The sequence below is a fragment of the Thalassophryne amazonica genome, chromosome 12, assembly GCF_902500255.1.
Source record: "Thalassophryne amazonica chromosome 12, fThaAma1.1, whole genome shotgun sequence".
Classification (NCBI taxonomy): Eukaryota; Metazoa; Chordata; class Actinopteri; order Batrachoidiformes; family Batrachoididae; genus Thalassophryne; species Thalassophryne amazonica.
In genome coordinates, this window is record NC_047114.1 from 16,921,748 (window position 1) to 16,944,146 (window position 22,399).

The window sequence follows — 22,399 nt, forward strand, 5'->3', positions numbered from 1 at the left end:
GACGTTAATGCATTTTCAATGGGGATTTGCAACTGAACACACTCAGAAAAACACATGTTAAAATGCCATTCTGACCTGGATATCGAGCCAGTAAAATGAATTAACGGGTGATTCTTAGACTAGGGGCACTTATTATGTCCTTTGATCATATTGTATGAAAAACAGAAAAAAGGGGAAATTTCACACTTTTATAGTTATCTTTACAATGAAAGTGTGTTAAGAAATTTGTTCTAGTAGTCTATGATGACTTTATCAGCTTTTTTCAGCATCATTATATGCAAATATTGCCGTTTTGTGCTTGTCCCACACCCAGACTTTTGATCTTCAATGAGAAAAATGAATGGTAAAGAAACGTTTTTCTAATATTTTAAAATATCTCTGAATAAAATATCAGTAAAATAATCAAAACATAATTGGGGTATTCAATGTCATACAACTGTTGTGATTTTTTTTAAACAAAATGTAGTTGTCCCACACTATTGCCGGAATTTCCACCACAACACTGTAATGTCCCTTTAAACAGTTTGTATGAAAGATTGTTTGGGTAGTTTCTATGGAGATAACAGTGACATCAGAGCACATGTATATAGCGCCAAATCACAACAAACAGTTGCCCCAAGGCGCTTTATATTGTAAGGCAATGGTGTGGTGGAAATTACATTTACAAGGCCAATAGTGCCCGTAAAGAATCACCCTAACATTACACATTGTCAGGAAAGTATAAAACTTACTCTGACACCTACACATTCCGAAATGTTAGTGTTGAAAGTTACACGGATCTGTGCTGTTAAGCTGCGCTGAACCCAGCTGCTGCTGTTTTCAGCATAGCACGGCTCCTAAAACCATTACAAAACATTTATATATATTTATGTATATTTATATATTATATTTTTACACAATTATCCTTTACTGACTGAGTTTCATTTATGAAGTCAGTGGTGTGTGTGCACATCTCTGTGTGTGAGTGTTGTCCATGTCCTCGGATGACACAGGCACTGGCAGGAAACATACACCAGTTTATCAACCAAATGTCACGGACAAAGTGACAAGAATAACCAAAACCACTCACGTATGGAAGGAAATATTGTGTCCCTTCTTCCTCCATTTGTGGCTTTGCCAATATGCGCAGCTTTCCGGCATATTCCACCCGTTTTTTGAGGAGACTAATAGAACTTCAATCAATCAATCAACTTTTTTCTTGTATAGCGCCAAATCACAACAAACAGTTGCCCCAAGGCGCTCCACATTGCAAGGCAAGGCCATACAATAATTATGAAACACAGTCTACGTCTAAAGCAACATAACCAAGGGATGGTCCAGGGTCACCCGATCCAGCCCTAACTATAAGCCTTAGCGAAAAGGAAAATTTTAAGCCTAATCTTAAAAGTAGAGAGGGTATCTGTCTCCCTGATCTGAATTGGGAGCTGGTTCCACAGGAGAGGAGCCTGAAAGCTGAAGGCTCTGCCTCCCATTCTACTCTTACAAACCCTAGGAACTACAAGTAAGCCCGCAGTCTGAGAGCGAAGCGCTCTAATGGGGTAATATGGTACTACGACGTCCCTAAGATAAGATGGGACCTGATTATTCAAAACCTTATAAGTAAGAAGAAGAATTTTAAATTCTATTCTAGCATTAACAGGAAGCCAATGAAGGGAGGCCAACACGGGTGAGATATGCTCTCTCCTGCTAGTCCCCGTCAGTACTCTAGCTGCAGCATTCTGAACCAACTGAAGGCTTTTTAGGGAACTTTTAGGACAACCTGATAATAATGAATTACAATAGTCCAGCCTAGAGGAAATAAATGCATGAATTAGTTTTTCAGCATCACTCTGAGACAAGACCTTTCTGATTTTAGAGATATTGCATAAATGCAAAAAGCAGTCCTACATATTTGTTTAATATGCGCTTTGAATGACATATCCTGATCAAAAATAACTCCAAGATTTCTCACAGTATTACTAGAGATCAGGGAAATGCCATCCAGAGTAACGATCTGGTTAGACACCATGCTTCTAAGATTTGTGGGGCCAAGTACAATAACTTCAGTTTTATCTGAGTTTAAAAGCAGGAAATTAGAGGTCATCCATGTCTTTATGTCTGTAAGACAATCCTGCAGTTTAGCTAATTGGTGCGTATCCTCTGGCTTCATGGATAGATAAAGCTGGGTATCATCTGCGTAACAATGAAAATTTAAGCAATACCGTCTAATAATACTGCCCAAGGGAAGCATGTATAAAGTGAATAAAATTGGTCCTAGCACAGAACCTTGTGGAACTCCATAATTAACTTTAGTCTGTGAAGAAGATTCCCCATTTACATGAACAAACTGTAATCTATTAGACAAATATGATTCAAACCACCGCAGCGCAATGCCTTTAATACCTATGACATGCTCTAATCTCTGTAATAAAATTTTATGGTCAACAGTATCAAAAGCAGCACTGAGGTCCAACAGAACAAGCACAGAGATAAGTCCACTGTCCGAAGCCATAAGAAGATCATTTGTAACCTTCACTAATGCTGTTTCTGTACTATGATGAATTCTAAAACCTGACTGAAACTCTTCAAATAGACCATTCCTCTGCAGGTGATCAGTTAGCTGTTTTACAACTACCCTCTCAAGAATCTTTGAGAGAAAAGGAAGGTTGGAGATTGGCCTATAATTAGCTAAGATAGCTGGGTCAAGTGATGGCTTTTAAGTAATGGTTTAATTACTGCCACCTTAAAGGCCTGTGGTACATAACCAACTAACAAAGATAGATTGATCATATTTAAGATTGAAGCATTAAATAATGGTAGGACTTCCTTGAGCAGCCTGGCAGGAATGGGGTCTAATAAGCATGTTGATGGTTTGGATGAAGTAACTAATGAAAATAACTCAGACAGAACAATCGGAGAGAAAGAGTCTAACCAAATACCGGCATCACTGAAAGCAGCCAAAGATAACGATACATCTTTGGGATGGTTATGAGTAATTTTTTCTCTAATAGTCAAAATTTTGTTAGCAAAGAAAGTCATGAAGTCATACTAGTTAAAGTTAATGGAATACTCAGCTCAATAGAGCTCTGACTCTTTGTCAGCCTGGCTACAGTGCTGAAAAGAAACCTGGGGTTGTTCTTATTTTCTTCAATTAGTGATGAGTAGAAAGATGTCCTAGCTTCACGAAGGGCTTTCTTATAGAGCAACAAACTCTTTTTCCAGGCTAAGTGAAGATCTTCTAAATTAGTGAGACGCCATTTCCTCTCCAACTTACGGGTTATCAGCTTTAAGCTACGAGTTTGTGAGTTATACCACGGAGTCAGACACTTCTGATTTAAAGCTCTCTTTTTCAGAGGAGCTACAGCATCCAAAGTTGTCTTCAATGAGGATGTAAAACTATTGACAAGATACTCTAACTCCCTTACAGAGTTTAGGTAGCTACTCTGCTCTCAATAAGCGAGCTCAGTAAACTGCCCAGAGTTAAAATGAAATGGTGACCACGCCTCCTTGCCGGGACATGGCTCAGTGCGAGTGCGGACTCTAGTTCTTATATATAACCTCTTTGGGCACCAACAACATGGCTTTGGGATCAACAAGTGAAAGCACATCTTCAGAATCACTTGCCTTCTGTTTGTGTTTGTGCAGCGATGCGTTGCTCGCCATGTTGGATCTCGACTGCACTCATCCCAAGCAGAGGAGAACCCAACCAGTGACGTCAACTGGAAGTGCCCTCCACTGACTTCACAGATTAAACATACGTTTTGAACATGAGAACTCTTTCCATCCAGTGTTAAAGGGTTATTACCCGAGCACGAGGTATGTACGGGATATATATATATATATATATATATATATATATATATATATATATATATATATATATATATATATATATATATATATATATATATATATATATATATATATATTTACCATATGAAAGCTACTGACAGTTTTGGGCTCGTTCCTTCCGTGAAGAACTTGCTAACAGATGGTCCGGTCATTAGCTGGTAAGCTTTCAAGTAGAGGATGAAATGTTTCGGGAATTCCCGTGGGTCACGTGATTCCCGCGGGATGGGAGTCAAAATTTTATCAATCCCGTAATTGGGATGGGAATAAAAATGAACGGGAGCGGGCAGGAGCGGGAATGACAAAAATAGATGATGATTTTCATCTATTTAAAACAACCAAAACGCATTCACACCGGGCGCGATCAGACGCTCCAAATTTGCGGGGGTTGTGTGGCGAGGGACGCGCCTCCTTCGCCCGGTGTGTCGCTCTGCTTTTGCTGCGAAAATTCGCCCCGGTGCATCATCAAATAGGAGGAGCTTCCATTCCACTCGCCGGCTCCGGCTGTCAGTCAAGTTAACATGATGGACCTTCATCACACGGAGCGAGTTGTTATGAAAAGCTCCCAATACAGAGAGTATCATTATTTGCTGCAGGAGCTGCGTCTGGATGACGGCTGCTTTCAGTGGTCCTTCCACCGCCGCAGGACCCAGTTTGAGGACCTCCTGTTCCATTCACGCGCACACGTGTAAACAATAAAAAAAAGAAACTCTGCTGCCTGCTATGGGACTGCAGCTTGCTCTTCCCCCCAATACTCTGTCATAACTGTGTTTAGAATCAGTCACCATTTGTTTTATTATAGATCTGTGTAGTTAATAAAATATTCTCAACAGACGATTCGCTCGCGCGCGCATGTGTAAAAAGAAAAAAGAAAAAAAAAAAAACTCTGCTGCTTGCTGCTCCTCGCTCTTTCCCAAAAAACTCTGTCATAATTGTGTTTAGAAACCAGTCACCATTTGTTTTATTATACATCTGTGTAGTTAATTAATAAAATATTCTCAACAGACGATTCGCGCGCATGTAAAAAAAAAAAAAACTCCGCTGCTTGCTGCTCCTCGCTCTTTCCCAAAAAACTCTGTCATAATTGTGTTTAGAAACCAGTCACCATTTGTTTTATTATAGATCTGTGTAGTTAATAAGTAAAATAATCTCCATGGATGATTTGCTCGTGCGCGCACGTAAAATAAAAATAAAAAGAAACTCCGCTCCCTGCTGCTGGTGCTGCTGTTCGCTCCAAAAACTGTCATAATTGTGAAATAAAGGACAAAAGAGACATAAGTCCTGCTCACAGGCTGCTACCAGATAGAGGACATGTTCACATCTTCAGTCAAACTCCAGACATCTCCACGTCACTACATATTCAGTCCCTGATTGATCATCACGGCGCGAGACATACGGGAGTGGCATGGGAGTGGGACTGATTTTGAGTGGGAGCGGGATGGGATTGGGAGTCTTTACAGGAGTGGGACGAGATGGGATTTATTTTTTTACTCTAGTCCAGGATTAGGACAGGATAGGATTTTTTTTCTGGGAGCGGGATGGGACGGGAGTGAAAATCCACTCCCGTGTCATGCTCTACTTTCAATCTGTGTGGTTTTTTTTTGATGCCGTTTAGATATTTATGGTGTATGTTTATGTCCGACTTGGTTTTTCTAATCGTTTTTAGCTTTCTGGTTTGTAACAAATCTGATACGTGATCAGGGTGATTGCGATGGTAAAAGTTTGATATGAGAAAATATCAGACCAGAAATCAGCCAATCAGAGTGCATGCAGCGTCAAAGACATAGAATAATAATGTATTTTTAACCTTTCAAACATTATTTATGACCTATGCATAACATCAAATGCATGAAATGTCTCATTCAGTGACATATTTATGGACATGAAGACAGAAATTGTCTAACTGGAAAGGGTGAGTGAATTTAGTTTACATTTATTTACATTGGTAAACCCATTTCTAGCACCAAAGCAGTTTATCCACATGAAATAAAAGATGTACAGATGTTCAATACAGATTTGAAGAATTTTCAAAAACTGAACTCACACTGAACCATGAGGTGTGAACAGAACCGTGACTATTGTGTACCGTAAGACCCCTAGTATGCAGCATATGCAGTTTTGTGACAAATTATTCAATTCTTAAATATTGCTGAATTTAATATTAATATTGCTGAGTTTGGGGTCATTGTCATGCTGGAAGACCCAGCCATGACCCATCTTCAATGCTCTTACTGAGGGAAGGAAGTTGTTTGCCAAAATCTCACAATGCATGACCCCATCCATCCTCCCTTCAATACGGTGCCGTTGTCCTGTCCCCTTTGCAGAAGAGCACCCCCAGAGTATGATGTTTCCACCCCCATGCTTCACGGTTGGGATGGTTTTCTTGGGGTTGTTCTCATCCTCTAAACACTGTAAGTGGAGTTGATTCCAAAAAGCTCTATTCTGGTCTCATCTGACCACATAACCTTCTTCCAATGTCCTCTGGATCATACAGATGGTCACTGGTGAACTTCAAACGGGCCTGGACATGTGCTGGCTTGAGCGGGGGGGGCCTTGCTGCCGTGCAGGATTTTAAACCATGACAGCATCATGTGTTACTAATGCAATCTTTGTGACTGTGGTCCCAGCTCTCTTCAGGCTATTGACCAGGTCCTCCTCTGTAGTTCTGAGCTTTCTCAGAATCATCCTTACCCCACAAAGTGAGATCTTGCATGGAATCCCAGACCGAGGGAGATTTACAGTTATCTTGTGTTTCTTCCACTTTCTAATAAATAATCATAACAGTTGTTGTCTTCTACCAAGCTGCTTGCCTGTTGTCCTGTAGTCCATCCCAGCCTTGTGCAGGTCTTCAGTTTTGTCCCTGGTGTCCTTAGACAGCTCTTTGGTCTTGGCTATGGTGGACATGTTGGAGTGTGATTGATTGAGTGTGTGAACAGGTGTCTTTTATACAGGTAACAAGTTCAAACAGGCTTCTTAAAGAAAAATTAACAGGTCTGAGAGCCAGAATTCTTGCTGGTTGGCAGGTGTTCAAATACTTATTTGCAGCAGTAACATACAAATAAATTATATATATATATAAAAAAACATACATTGTGATTTCCGGATTTTTATTTTTAGATTATGTCTCTCACTATATATATATATGTGTGTGTGTGTGTCAATCTCTTTGTGTTCATACAGCTGTCATTTACAGGATGCAACAAAAAAAGATAAAAAATAATAAGGTGAAGCAGACGTATGAAAGGTTGTGAAGCAAACACTTTATTATAGTAACTCTCCACCATCAAACAATTGGATCAATTCTCTGTTATTGTGGAGGATTTTAGTCTGTTCTCCACTTGTAAGGTGCTGACGCTCTCCCACAAGGGATGGTCCACGGTCTGCAGAGGAGCCCAATTTGGCCAATGAGAAGAGCAGTGTATGAGGAGCTGTGAACAGGGCGCACACACTTCTGAAAGCACTAGCTGTATAAGTGGGGTCAGAGTACACCGGCTCATCTGGACCACGGGGTGAGTCAGGGTGCCAATCAGCTGCTTCAGCACGAGGAACGCCACAGTGTCAATACCTGCAGAGACAAACACAGAGAGGACAAAATTTATATATGCAACAAAAGCTAACTTAAAAGATTTGTACTTAAAAAAGTTTTCAATGCAAAAGCAAAAATATGACAATATTTTTATGAAGACATCACATATATTGATTCTGGATAAGATACTCCTTCAACAGGTGTTGAGAACTCTAAAGTCTTCTTTTTGCACTAAGAAAGCACTCCTTCCAATAAATGCTTACCGCAGGATGTGGCGCTCGCCTGCATGTGAGCTAACATTAAGGTAGTGCCCAAAGGGAAAAAACATGGTGACAACGACATCAGAAAATATGAGACACACAAATCAGGAAAGTAGAACAGTAATGAAAGAATCAATAGAATGTATGGCTGGGGATGACACCAAGACTCTTCACCAGGACTGCAAATTACTCAAAATACAATTCCAAAATGTAGGAAAACCTTTGAACCACCTGGTTCAAACTATTACCCCAGAAAAGGAAGACATCGCATGCTGTGCTGCCACCTGCTGAACACTGACACCTGCTGGTGCTGTTCAAAGACTGCATGGATTGGGTGTTGGGTAGGGTTGTGGAAACCAGTATCTTAGGCACCTTTGTTGGCACTGAATGGTTGACTGATCTTGATGTCACAGATGATGATATGATCTTTGCAGGATCTATAAATACCCTGTTTGTAGCACTTGGGAAGATGATTGAAGAACCAAAGGATCTGGGCAATTCCATGAGACTGTAACGTCCGTTTCCACTTTCAATGGTCCTGCTGTAATCTATCTGTCACAAAGACTTATTATTCTCAATCGGATTAATAAATAATGGTCAAGCCATAATTCCCTGGGATGACTAGATTACAACAGGACCACTAAAAGTGGAAACGGATGTTACATCTCATGGAAAACCCAGATCTGGGTTTGTGATGGTCCTGAATTAAGACTGAGATCTAGGCTTTCAATGACTTCATGGACTGGAGCCTATCCCAGCAGTCACAGGGCGTGAGGCAGGGTACACCTCGGACAGGACACCAGCATATCTCACGGCCATTTATCGCAACAATCACTTCACAACTTTCAGTTGCTGATTATCACCCAGATAAAGGCCGTAGCTTTGTGACAGTTCTGAAGCAGATGCATTCAGCAGTACACCAGTAGACTGATGACACATATAAATTATGTCACATTTAATCTCTAACAATGGCACCGTAGCTGCACGTGGACTTTGGCAATTTGCAGGCAGATCTGTTTCCTCGCCAGAAAACATCTCACTTCTGAGTCCACCATCTAAACAGCAATGTGTCAGCTTCAATTTCACACAGATCTTAAAAGAAAAGCCAGATGACCCCATAACTGGTTTATTTCATATTACACCTGATCCCAAACACACCCACATTTACTGAACAGACTAAATACAACAACCTTTGCCGTGTAAATAAAGTGAAGTTGGACACATCCCCAAATGCACTTTCTCTATGTGACTGATGCTGCATTCAGAACCTTCATAAGCTTGGAAAGACCTGACATAAAAAAACAGCCCTACTTCTGGAAAAAGTGCGTTCATGAGATTACACTGGAGACAAATATGGATCAACCTATCACAATAAATTGTGACCGCAGGACCCTTGTGGCCGGGACGGCGGTGGGATCAAACCCGGACGCTCACACTAAAGATCATTCCTCTACCAGGTCAGCCAAAGGGGAATTCCCCGTTAGCCAAGCTAGCGGGAATGTCTTTTCAATCAGGACCCGGGACCTTCATCCCGCTACATATCTGCCCACCATTTTTGACTTCATCCCGAAGTCACAGGTGCATTTAAGCATGTTCTGTGAAAACCCACATCCTGTTCGTAACGCCAGATTGTGACCGCAGGACCCTTGCGGCCGGGATAGCGGTGGGATCGAACCTGGACGGCTTGATCGCACTAAAGATCATTCCTCTACCAGGTCAGCCAAAGGGGAATTCCCCGTTAGCCAAGCTAGCGGGAACATCTTTTCAATCAGGACCCGGGACCTTCATCCCGCTACAAGAGCTAGGCTAACGTTATCTTTTGGGCAAAATGATTTTATTTATTTATTTTTTACTGATATGTGGTGCCGCTCGCTTAACTAATTGTACATAGAATGTTAATATATTACATATAGCAGTAAGGTCTTGTTAAAAATTCTTTTTAACCCTCTGGGGTCGGCTAAGACCAAGCTTTACTAAATTATAAATACCTTTTTAATGATATGAGATAGAAACTTACATTTTTTTTTTTTTTTTTTGCAGAAAAGTTAACTCCGCAGACTTTTCAGCCAGCCATCGGCCATCTTTGTACTCCTCATAGAAGCTGTGTGATGACGTGCGCAATGTGAGTGTCCAATCGGAATTGGTTCATCATCACATGGTTTTCCAAAATCCAATCATAGGGCAGATTTACCTTACGTGAAAAGCCAAAGATTGTTTTCAGGAGTGAGAGTGATGTGTTACTAGGTGGCCCGTTTGAATAGCTCCAATGAGTACATACTATTAGTACATACTCAGTGTGCCTTGCGCCATTATGCACAGCGATCAGTGAAAGCAGGAGCACACGGAGAGCCTCTGATGACAATCTCACATGCTCAAACAAAGAGTGTGTAACTATCAGGATTGCTCCACTAGTTTGCATGTGAATGTTACTGGATGACTCGGCAGCTTTCTCTGCATAAAGCACTGTTTACCATATCAATGGACAACAAAATGCATAGACCATTTATTGTTTGAACATTTTTGTTGTACAGACTTTCACATAAGACCTCAAATTACCTTTATAAAGTGTCAAAACAGTTGTTTATTATAGTTTGCTGTGTGTTTTGAATAAATGTGTGTGGAAAATAATTTTTCGCTTTATTTTTTCTTTGCCTATTTTTGATTGTAAACCTTTATTACACTTATAAAACACAACAAAAACATATATATTCTGAAAGCATAGGTTGTCCTGAAAAAAAGAGACATAAAACTTGATTGTGGGATGCAGGGAGAGCTGTTAACAGCAATAATGAAACATTTATGCTAGGCGAGTGAACTATCCAAAAAAATGCCCTCAGACCCCAGAGGATTAAAGATGCATTTTCACATAAGTAATGCTGTCTCACTAGTCGCAAATGCAGCCGCCATGACTTTGATGCCAACTCGGATACCTCGGGTTGCTCAATTTTCTCACAAGTTTGAGCGAAAATTACGGCCAGACAAGACATTCAAGGCATTTTTTCCCTGAGCTACAGGTTGGAATCTCTGACCTTCCGAGGATTTTGAACGCAACATTAGACTGTGTGCTATGGATTGACAAAATGTATTTGAGTAAAACAATAACTCACCAGTAATGCAGTCCTGCCCTCTGGTGGTGGGAGGAGTCAGACACAGGCTTCATGGATCAGGATCAAACAGGATTGTGTTCTGCAGAACGAAGCAGAACATGATAATATTTAATCCTGGCCTGAGGTGGACAGACTCCGAGGTAGAGAGCCCTGCAACAGGAGAAGAAAAATCCTCCAATAAGAAAACATTTTCCAAGGAGTTAAAAAGAAGCAAAAAAGCAGCGGCATGTTTGTTGTGTGTGTTTTTGTTTTGTGGAATTAATGATGTTGTCTTACCACAGGGAGAGGTGGAACAGGAGGAACACCGCAGAGAGACACGCAGTGACCAGGAGAAGAGACAGGAGCAGGTCGGAGGAGCCGGTGGTCGTCACAGCATCCCCTGTGAGCACAATCCAGTCATACATCTTTTGTAATTCCCGGGCTTCTTCGAGGTATGCTCCACTCGTGGACGGGGTCAATTAAAAGGATACAAAGGACACAGTGATGAGAAGAAGACAGTTGAAGGAGACACGGTTTACAAGATGAAGCTTTAAAAGCAGCTAAACATCAAACTGTGACAAAGTGGCACCTGTGAGTTAAAAATAGAGGGTGACAACCGGCCCGTCCTCATTGACGACCTGGCAACGGTATGTCCCCTCATGCTCCTGTATGACAGATCGGAAAGAAAACAGTCTGTCCTGCCCCGCCATCACCTCCTCAAATGACGCCATATTGGTAGTTTTCACCTGTGACACACACACACACACACACACACACACACACACACACACACACACACACACACACACACACACACACACACACACACACACACACACACACACACACACACACACACACACACACACACACACACAGATCAGTGGTGCTTCTCTGCACAGCTGCACACACACATTTCACAGACGAAGGAGCCTGAATGGTGTCTGTGAGCAACGTGTACCTTTGCTGCAAAACTCCAGATCCTCACCACCTCACTGCGTATGAAGAACGGGGCGTCGCACCACAACTGGGCCCTGTGGTTCTCCGTCACTTGCAGACCTTCAACTGAAACAAACATGTGGAAATCCAAACATCAGCTCTGCTGACTTTGTGCTAAAAACGGTTGAAGGAACAAGGATTGTGTTGTTCTGAAGCTCTGGACTGTGTGAACGTTGTGATGTCACACTGATACGTATCTGGACAGTCCAGAGGGAACCCACAGGACTGGTACCAGCAGCGAGCACAGCTATACTCAGCCACTGGGTTCTGGTAACCTGACAGCAGGAAAACATCACGTGTTACAAGATGTTCTGTTCTTAACACAATGTGAACACGGCAAGTTTTTAACCAGCAACTTACAGGTTAAAATAAGGTTTTTAAAGCTACAGTGTGCAGGATTTAGGGCTGTTCACATGGTCAATAGCATATAATTACCTACAGCAAGTGTAAGAACTTTCATTTTTATCAAATGGAGGATCAAACATATTGATTATCACATGAGAAGCCATGAACTCCGTCAGAAAGAACCAAAAACACAGCAGGAAACAAAATCACGATCAGTGACGGCATAATGCAATCTGCAACCTCACCACTAGATGGCACTAAATCCTACACACTGTAGCTTTATGACAGAAGCAATGAAACAGAATAAAAGCACGCACCACAAGGAGGGACGCATCCAGTTTCTGTCAAAAGAAAAGAAAATGTTTTAGTTACAGTAGTGTTCAGAATAATAGTAGTGCTATGTGACTAAAAAGATTAATCCAGGTTTTGAGTATATTTCTTATTGTTACATGGGAAACAAGGTACCAGTAGATTCAGTAGATTCTCACAAATCCAACAAGACCAAGCATTCATGATATGCACACTCTTAAGGCTATGAAATTGGTCTATTAGTAAAAAAAGTAGAAAAGGGGGTGTTCACAATAATAGTAGCATCTGCTGTTGATGCTACAAACTCAAAACTATTATGTTCAAACTGCTTTTTTAGCAATCCTGTGAATCACTAAACTAGTTTTTCATGATTTCTTCACATCTGCGAGGCATGGAGTCAACCAACTTGTGGCACCTTTCAGCTGTTATTCCACTCAAAGATTCTTAAACAACATTCCACAGTTCATTCACATTTCTTGATTTTGCTTCAGAAACAGCTTTTTTGATGTCACCCCACAAGTTCTGAATTGGATTTGGGTCCGGGGATTGGGCAGGCCACTCCAAACATTAATTTTGTTGGTTTGGAACCAAGATTTTGCTCATTTACTAGTGTGCTTGGGGTCATTGTCTTGTTGAAACACCCATTTCAAGGGCATGTCCTCTTCAGCATAAGGCAACATGACCTCTTCAAGTATTTTGACATATCCAAACTGATCCATGATACCTGATATGCGATATAAAGGCCCAACACCATAGTAGGAGAATCATGCCCATATCATGATGCTTGCACCACCATGCTTCACTGTCTTCACTGTGAACTGTGGCTTGAATTCTGAGTTTGGGGGTCATCTCACAAACTGTCTGCGGCCTTTGGACCCAAAAAGAACAATTTTACTCTCATCAATCTACAAAATATTCCTCCATTTCTCTTTAGTTGATGTGTTCTTTGGCAAATTGTAACCTCTTCTGCACGTCTTTTATTTAACAGAGGGACTTTGCGGGGGATTCTTGCAAATAAATTAGCTTCACACAGGCGTCTTCTAACTGTCACAGCACTTACAGGTAACTCCAGACTGTCTTTGATCATCCTGGAGCTGATCAGTGGGTGAGCCTTTGCCATTCTGGTTATTCTTCTATCCCCGTGGTGGCCAAGTTCAGTCCTCGAGAGCCACATTCCTGACACTCTTAGTTGTCTCCCTGCTCCAACACATCTGAATCCCATGAAAGGCTCATTAAAAGTCTGCTAACGAGTCTTTCATTGGATTCAGGTGTGTTGAAGCAGGGAGACAACTAATAGTGTCAGGAATGTGGCTCTCGAGGACCGAACTTGGCCACCACTGTTCTATCCATTTTGATGGTTGTTTTCCATTTTCTTACACGCGTCTCTGGGTTTTTTTTGTCCATTTTAAAACTTTGGAGATCATTGTAGATGAACAGCCTATAATTTTTTGCACCTTCATATAAGTTTCCCCTCGCTAATCAACTTTTTAATCAAACTACGTTGTTCTTCTGAACAATGTTTTGAACGTCCCATTTTCCTCAGGCTTTCAAAGAGAAAAGCATGTTCAACAGGTGCTGGCTTCGTCCTTAAATAGGGGACACCAGATTCACACCTGTTTGTTCCACGAAATTGACGAACTCACTGACTGAATACCACACTACTATTATTGTGAACACCCCCTTTTCTGCCTTTTTTTTTTACTAACAGCCCAATTTCATAGCCTTAAGAGTGTGCATATCATGAATGCTTGGTCTTGTTGGATTTGTGAGAATCTACTGAATCTACAGGTACCTTGTTTCCCATGTAACAATAAGAAATATACTCAAAACCTGGATTAATCTTTTTAGTCACATAGCACTACTATTATTCTGAACACTACTGTGTGTATTTATTATATTAATTTAGAGACTTATCAAGATAAAACAATATATGTGAGCAGATGTAGGAGAGTTGTGATCGTGTCTCACTTCTCTGCAGTTTGGAAGCAGCTGAGATGAAGTTTTCGGCTGCTGTCTGCAGCCTTCTATCCAACTCTGCCACTGATGGATGGAAAAGGAGGGAAACAAACACATTCTGCTGAAATGTCTGCACTTTGTTTTCTCCAACGACTTCATGTTTATGGTCTGATTCAACAATTCGGACACTAATTTCCTTCCTACCTCCTCGGAAGTTCTTGAAGTCCTTCACAATGGGCAGAATCTCTCGTCTGGGGATGTCCTCCAGACGCCTGTGGTAGCCCCATCCTGCAAAAGGGACACGAGTGACATCAGAGACCTTCATCCTTTCATCAACTCCTTGTTCATGATGAGCGGACTGAAGAAAAAAGATGAAATCTGAGTCGTACGCACCCACTTTTCCGGCCTCAATCACTCTCTGATTGTGAGTGAAGAACTGGTCCACCCTCCGCTCGCACAGACCGACGTCGTGGTGTTTCTGGCACATTGTGGTGAAATCATCATGGTTGATGAAACACCGGGTGCAGCCGAGGGAGGAACCGAGCTGGACGCTCACGCACACAACAAACAAAGTGGTCAGCACCATTCTGAGCTGTGGAAGAAGCAGAAAATCAACACAGAAACATTAAGGCCTCAGTGCTGGTGTGCAAACAGGAAATCTGTACGATGCTGCCTGTTGCCTCCTCCACCACCTCACAAAGCCAACCCAGATCCAAACTGAGAACGCAGCTGGCAGACCCACGGTCCAACCTGGTCTCCTAAAAGCAGCCGTCAGTCTGCAGCAGCCAAAACATCACTTTGGCCTTTTCCAGTGACTTTCGGGATTGACTCTAGAGGTGGGTGGATTGATCCTAATATCGATAATATCGATACCAATGCTAGTATTGATATTGAACGATCCTCGTGTAAAAAGATCAATACTCAAGCTTTCTTTTCTCTCCCACACACACTGACTGCTGCACACGGAGATTCATCAACATTTACTCTCTGTCTGTAAGAGCAGTGCTGCGCTGTGTCACACAACACGGAGCAGCGCACCCTTGTATTGTGGTTTGTCTGCTCTCTACTTCAGGAGAGTTTGTTTTAAGTTGTGTTGAGTGATATTTTTTAAACAAAAATGTTGATTGTGATTAAAAAGTATTTTTTTGTATTTTGTACAATGTTTGATGAAATTCTATCCTCAGTCTTTTGGATCCTTTGGATCTATGAAGCTTAAATATGAAAAAGTATCGGTATTGATATCGGCGATACTGGGCCTGTATTTACTTGGTATCGGATCAATACCAAAAATCCCGGTATCGCCCACCTCTAACTGACTCACTCATGGCTGCGCCCCCCCACCACTCACATTGCCTCAATCTGAGGTAATTGGGTGTGAAATGAATTGTCCTTTTAGGGATCAATAAAGTTGTCTGAATCTGAAACCTCAGGCTGCAAAACCGCTCTTGAAACACACATTATGCTGAAATATGTAGTAATAGTCATAATTTCCAACAATGCTGGGTGCATATACAAAAAAACAAACATGTCTCCACCAAGATTGACATAAAAGACGATAACGTCACGAGAAATATTCATCTTCAAGTTGACAAACTTGGCTTAACACCATAAAAGTTTAATTATTTTGTTGTGTTCACTCCGTGAGAATGAAATAAATATTTTTTGTGACAAATAAAGAGCTGATTCAGAGACCACTTTCTTAATTTACCCCCTTAAAATTCATATTTTTGATCCACAAAATATGGATCTTTGGTAGGAGTCTTAGACAAATTAAATATATTTTTCAAACGTCTCATAATGATAATACCTGATCCACTAAAAAAAAAAACTTATATTTTCCACATCGGCCCAAATATCACGCTACTATCGATTTTCAAGAAAAACTATCTGTCAATAGAGATGATAATTTATAAACATCAAGTATCTTGAAGAAAACTCAGCCACATGGGATGTGCAGCCAGTACATTCTGAGTGCCGGTCCCAAGCCTGGATAAAATGAGGGTTGCGTCAGGAAGGGCATCCGGCATAAAACAAGCCAACCCAACTATGCAGACTCAGAATCGAATTCCCATACCGGATCGGTTGCGGCCCGGGTTAACAACGTCCGCCACCGGTGCTATTGCCCAACAGGGTGCCGGTGGAAATTGGACTACTGCTGGGCGAAGATGACGAAGAAGAGGAGGAAAACGTTGCCACGAACAGCGGAAGAAGAAGAAAACTAGAAGGGTGGAAATGAGAGTGGGGACTTTGAATGTTGGTAGTATGACTGGTAAAGGGAGAGAGCTGGCTGATATAATGGAGAGGAGAAAGGTAGACATATTGTGTGTGCAAGAGACCAAGTGGAAGGGAAGTAAGAGCAGGAGCATCGGCGGTGGGTACAAGTTGTTGCACCATGGTGAGGAAAGGAAGAGAAATGGTGTTGGGGTCATTTTAAAGGAAGAGTATGTTAAAAGTGTGTTGGAGGTTAAGCGAGTGTCTGACAGGGTGATGAGTGTGAAGTTGGAAATTGAAGGGGTGATGATGAATATCATCAGTGCATATGCTCCACAGGTAGGTTGTGAGATGAAGGAGAAAGAAGATTTCTGGAGTGTGTTAGATGAGGTGGTGGAGAGTGTGCCCAAGCATGAAAGAGTGGTGATAGGAGCAGACTTCAATGGGCATGTTGGTGAAGGGAACAGAGGTGATGAGGAAGTAATGGGTAGATAAGGTATCAAGGATAGGAATGGGGAAGGACAGATGGTAGTTGATTTTGCAAAAAGTATGGAAATGGTTGTGGTGAATACCTACTTTAAGAAAAGGGAGGAGCACAGGGTAACATAAGAGTGGAGGAAGGTGCACACAGGTGGACTACATTCTTTATAGGAGATGCAAGCTAAAAGAAATCACAGACTGTAAGGTGGTAGCAGGAGAGAGTGTCACTAGACAGCATAGGATAGTTGTTTGTAGGATGACTTTAGAGGTAAAGAAGAAGAAGAGAGTGAGAGCTCAACAAAGGATCAGATGGTGGATGCTGAAGGAGGAAGACTGTTGTGTGAAATTTAGCGAGCAGGTGAGAGAAGCACTAGTTGGAGGGGAAGCAATTTTGGACAACTGGAAAAGTACTGCAGATGTGGTGAGGGAGACAGCTAGGGCAGTACTGGGTATGACATCTGGACAGTGGAAGGAAGACAAGGAGACTTGGTGGTGGAATGAAGAGGTCCAGGAAAGCATAAGGAGAAAGAGGTTGGCGAAAAAGTTTTGGGATAGTTGGAGAGATGAAGAAAGTAGACAGACGTACAAGGAGATGCGGCGTAAGGCGAGAAGAGAAGTGGCAAAAGCAAAGGAAAAGGCATATTGCGAGCTGTACAAGAAGTTGAATAGTAAGGAAGGAGGAAAGGATTTGTACCGATTGGCCAGACAAAGGGACAGAGCTGGAAAGGATGTGCAGCAGGTTAGGGTGGTAAAAGATGCACATGGTAATGTGCTGACAAGTGAGGAGTGTGTGCTGAGAAGGTGGAGGGAATATTTTGAAGAGTTGATGAATAAAAAAAATGAGTGAGAGAAAAGGCTGGATGATGTGGTGACAGTAAATCAGGAAGTAAAAGAGATTAGCAAGGAAGAAGTGAGGGCTGCTATGAAGAGGATGAAGAGTGGAAAGGCAGTTGGTCCAGATGACATTCCAATGGAGGCATGGAAATGTCTAAGAGAGATGGCAGTAGAGTTTCTAACCAGATTGTTTAATAAAATCTTGGAAAGTGAGAGGATGCCTGAGGAGTGGAGACGAAGTGTGCTGGTTCCTATTTTCAAGAACAAGGGTGATGTGCAGAGCTGCAGTAACTACAGAGGCATAAAGCTGATCAGCCACAGCATGAAGTTATGGGAAAGAGTAGTAGAACCTAGGCTTAGAAAACAGGTGAAGATCTGTGAGCAGCAATATGGTTTCATGCCGAGAAAGAACACTACAGATGCAATGTTTGCTCTGAGAATACTGTTGGAAAAGTACAGAGAAGGACAGAAAGAGTTACATTGTGTGTTTGTGGACTTAGAAAAAGCTTATGATAGGGTGCCAAGAGAAGAGTTGTGGCATTGTATGAGGAAATCTGGAGTGGCAGAGAAGTATGTTAGGGTAGTGCAGGACATGTACAAGAATAGTGTGACAGCGCTGAGATGCGTAGTCGGAATGACAGACTCATTCAAGGTGGAGGTGGGATTACACCAAGGATCAGCTCTGAGTCCTTTCTTGTTTGCAGTGGTGATGGACAGGTTGACAGATGAGATCAGACAGGAGTCCCCATGGACTATGATGTTTGCAGATGACATTGTGATCTGTAGTGAGAGTAGAGAGCAAGTTGAGTCTAGTCTGGAGAAGTGGAGATATGCTTTGGAGAGAAGGGGAATGAAAGTCAGTAGAAGCAAGACTGAGTACATGTGTGTGAATGAGAGGGAGCCCAGTGGAATAGTGCAGTTACAAGGAGTAGAAGTGGTGAAAGTAGATGAGTTTAAATATTTGGGGTCAACTGTTCAAAGTAATGGAGAGTGTGGTAGAGAGGTGAAGAAGAGAGTGCAGGCAGGGTGGAGTGGGTGGAGAAAGGTGGCAGGAGTGATTTGTGACCGAAGAATATCAGCAAGAGTGAAGGGGAAAGTTTACAAAACAGTAGTGAGACCAGCTTTGTTGTATGGTTTAGAGACAGTGGCACTAACAAAAAGACAGGAGGCAGAGCTGGAGGTTGCAGAGCTGAAGATGTTGAGATTCTCTTTGGGAGTGACAAGAATGGACAAGATTAGGAATGAACATATCAGAGGGACAGCTCAGGTGGGACGGTTTGGAGACAAAGTCAGAGAGGCGAGATTGAGATGGTTTGGACATGTGCAGAGGAGGGACCCAGGGTATATAGGGAGAAGGATGCTGAGGATGGAGCCACCAGGCAGGAGGAGAAGAGGGAGACCAAAGAGGAGGTTCATGGATGTGCTGAGAGAGGACATGCAGGTGGTTGGTGTGACAGAGGAAGATACAGAGGACAGAGTGAGACGGAAATGATTGATCTGCTGTGGCGACCCCTAACGGGAACAGCCGAAAGACAAAGAAGAAGAAGTATCTTGAAGAAAGAGCACTTACCTTTGTCCAGCAAGAGATGGCAGTACTGAGTGTTAGAAAACAGAAGGAGTAGAAAACCAGAAAACCTTCTGCTTCCAGACACGCGCACAAAATAAATGGTGTTGACGGTTAATCACTAACGTTTAGACTAAAAGCGCTTTACAAGCGTGCATCAAAAGGTTTTGCTTGATGATGTCACAAAGTGTTTTAGGGGAGGGCGGGGAGATTTCTTGCACAAAGAAACATTATTTACACTCCAATCCAGCAGGTGTCAGTATTTCAACTAAAAATTGGCTGGCAAGTGGCAACAGTCGTAAAAAAAAAAAGTAAACAAAATCAGAAGACCCACAATGGTCCCTGGACAAAGTGCAGAAGTCCCAGAGAACAAAGAGACCAGATAGACAGGAGACGGAGACAAGAAGAAGAGGAGTGTCTCTCCCTTATTTAGCAGGAGTAGGGGAAAAACTACAGAGGATCTTCAGACAGCACAAAATCCCAGTTTACTTTAAACCGGTTAACACCTTGAGACAGAAATTAGTTCACCCTAAGGACAGGATCCCTAGTTACAAACAGAGCAATGTAGTGTATTCTATCAGATGTCAGGAAAACTGTAACGAACACTACATAGGTGAGACTAAGCAACCTTTACAAAAAAGGCTATACCAGCACCACAGAGAGGGCGCCAGTGGATCTCAGTCTGCAGTTCATCTCCACCTTAAAGACACTAACCACATGTTTGAGGACAAAGAAGTTAAAATATTAGCCAGAGAGAAGAAATGGTTTGAGAGAGGGGTCAAGGAGGCATTCTTTGTGAAACGTTTGAAACCCAGCCTTAACCGGGGAGGGGGTCTGAGACACGCTTTATCCCCTGTTTACAATGGGGTACTCAGGTCAAAGCAGTTTCAGTCTTTTGTTCATGGTAATGAGTGATTCACATCATCAGCAGAGTCGTCAAGGGAGCCATCAGGAGAGGGGCAGCTGCCCTGTCATTAGGAGGGTGCTAACTAGAGAACAATAGGTGCTAATTAGAGCTATTGTTTAGTCACTAGCCTATAGCAGTCTGCCTCTCGGTAGGAGGGGTCTGGTTAGGTTTAAAACTCCAGCTTTTGTGACTTCTTGATTATTCTTCTCTACAAGAGTCAAGACAGAAGTCAGACTTCCAGAGCAAGAATTTTAGCTGAGGAAGCTTCTGCGATTTGAAGCGAAACGTCCTCGCGTCAAGCAACCCAGTCCAGTCGAAGATTCAAGCTTCTCTACTAAAATCAGAAGAAAAAATAGAAACGAACCACACTTCAATACGCTGAATCCTTTTTGGGTTCATGACTGTAGACTTCGGTATAAGTGGTAAAATAAAATCTTTATTTCAGGGCATTATACTGTAATTTATTCCTTTATGTGGATCTGTTTGGGTTTTTTTTTTAAAGGTTGGTACACGGTTTTCATGTGATTTACACGTTTAGAATGAACGTTTCGGGCGTTCTTTTGGTTAGTAGTGATGGCAATTTCGAAGCCTCATGAACCAATGAGCCACTGTAACACATCTGGCTGAAAATCCACACACTGCTTTGATGTGTTTGATAGTTTGAAGGGTGACATCTGCTGGATTGCTTTGAGTATTACCTTGAGCGAGTGCCCTGACAAATATTTGCATTAATTCATGACTCATGCGGTTTGTTCTTGAAAAATAATAATAAAAAAACGTCATATGTATGATTGTGTCTTTTTAATGTAATAAATAGTCCCTACAGATGCACACATAATGGTTATGAAAGCCTTTATTGTAGACTATATGTAGATTTGTGTTATCATTCCTCAAACTATATTTGGATAAAATGTGACAGGAAAAGTGAGAAAGGCATGTGCTTCTGCAACTGGTGCTTATGTTACTGTAATTTGTAAATTAGAATAGAGAGGATAGGAGAGGGTGATTGTGCAACTTTCAACAATTTTTATTCAAAAAAACAATAATTTCAAAGGTGCTGGGCTTTAATTGGCTCCTCTTCTGCCTCACCACCTCTCCAGCTTTGGAGAAGACCTGCTCGCAAGGCACTGATGTTTGTTGGGGAAAGTGTAGTGACACGGACCCACAACAGGGGGCGCAAATGAACGGTCAATAGATGAGCCAAAAGGTAACAATTTAATGTTGTGAATGTGCACAACGAATATACAGACAATCTCAGAATATGATAGCAGTCATTACACAAAGGTGATGTGTGGGCAGGCTCGAGGATAGAAGATGTCTGTCCTGAGAAGAGCCGGAACCACACGATTTCCGCCGCCACCGAACCTGGTGAATACTGGAGCCGCTAAGTCCCGAATTCCCAGGTGATCACCATCCCCGACTGTCGGATCTGGTACTGCTGGTGAGGAGCACAAACAGTGAGATGTGGGTGTGTGCACACCCAGTAACAAAAACAGTCAGAAGGTGGAAAGTCACCTCCACCTCTAATCACACACTCGTGCAGCTCCTGTTAACCACTTATCTGGTTTGGGTGTGAAGCGAAGCCGTCGCTGTTCACACCAAACGCCAATCCAGCAGATAAGGCACACCACAGGAAAACGGCTGCAAAAGAGTTCAGACTATTATTTAGTTTTAAGTCAGCAGAGAAATTACCTTCACAGATAGATGATATCTCGGCAATGAGGTGGAGATGACGTCCGGGTTTTATGGAGTAGTATGATGAAGCGTAGATGGGTGACAGCTGTCATGAGATAATGAGTGACAGCTGTCACCCCCGGGTGTGTTCGTGGCGGCAGCGCCCTCTCGTGCCTGAAGCCCGCACTTCAGGCAGGGCGCCCTCTGGTGGTGGGCCAGCAGTACCTCCTCTTCTGGCAGCCCACACAACAGATGTTGCTGGCATCGACAAATATTTTTTTTGCCATTCTCTGTAAATTGGAATAGACTGCGACTCGTGTTGCCCAGTATTTGAGCCGGTCTTCTCCTCTGGGGGTAGGCATACAGTAGTGTTCAGAATAATAGTAGTGCTATGTGACTAAAAAGATTAATCCAGGTTTT

The 22,399-nt window shown here is 42.2% G+C and overlaps 1 protein-coding gene and 1 long non-coding RNA gene across 2 annotated transcripts in view; both read right to left on the reverse strand.

The window, feature by feature from the left end:
• LOC117522399 overlaps positions 1 to 7,654 on the reverse strand; it is a 35,410-nt gene extending 27,756 nt beyond the window's left edge. Inside the window, exons 1-2 of the mRNA XM_034183792.1 lie at positions 7,618 to 7,654; positions 7,316 to 7,393 (exon numbers count right to left, since the gene is read on the reverse strand). Coding sequence (XP_034039683.1) covers positions 7,316 to 7,393; positions 7,618 to 7,654 — 115 coding nt within the window. The remainder of the gene's footprint in view (positions 1 to 7,315; positions 7,394 to 7,617) is intronic.
• Positions 7,655 to 8,889: 1,235 nt separating this feature from the next.
• Positions 8,890 to 20,440, reverse strand: LOC117521934. Its single transcript, XR_004564091.1, has 3 exons — positions 20,430 to 20,440; positions 14,322 to 14,325; positions 8,890 to 8,977 (listed from the first exon to the last, which is right to left on the reverse strand). It is a non-coding gene; the product is annotated as an uncharacterized LOC117521934 (long non-coding RNA).
• Positions 20,441 to 22,399: the final 1,959 nt, after the last annotated feature.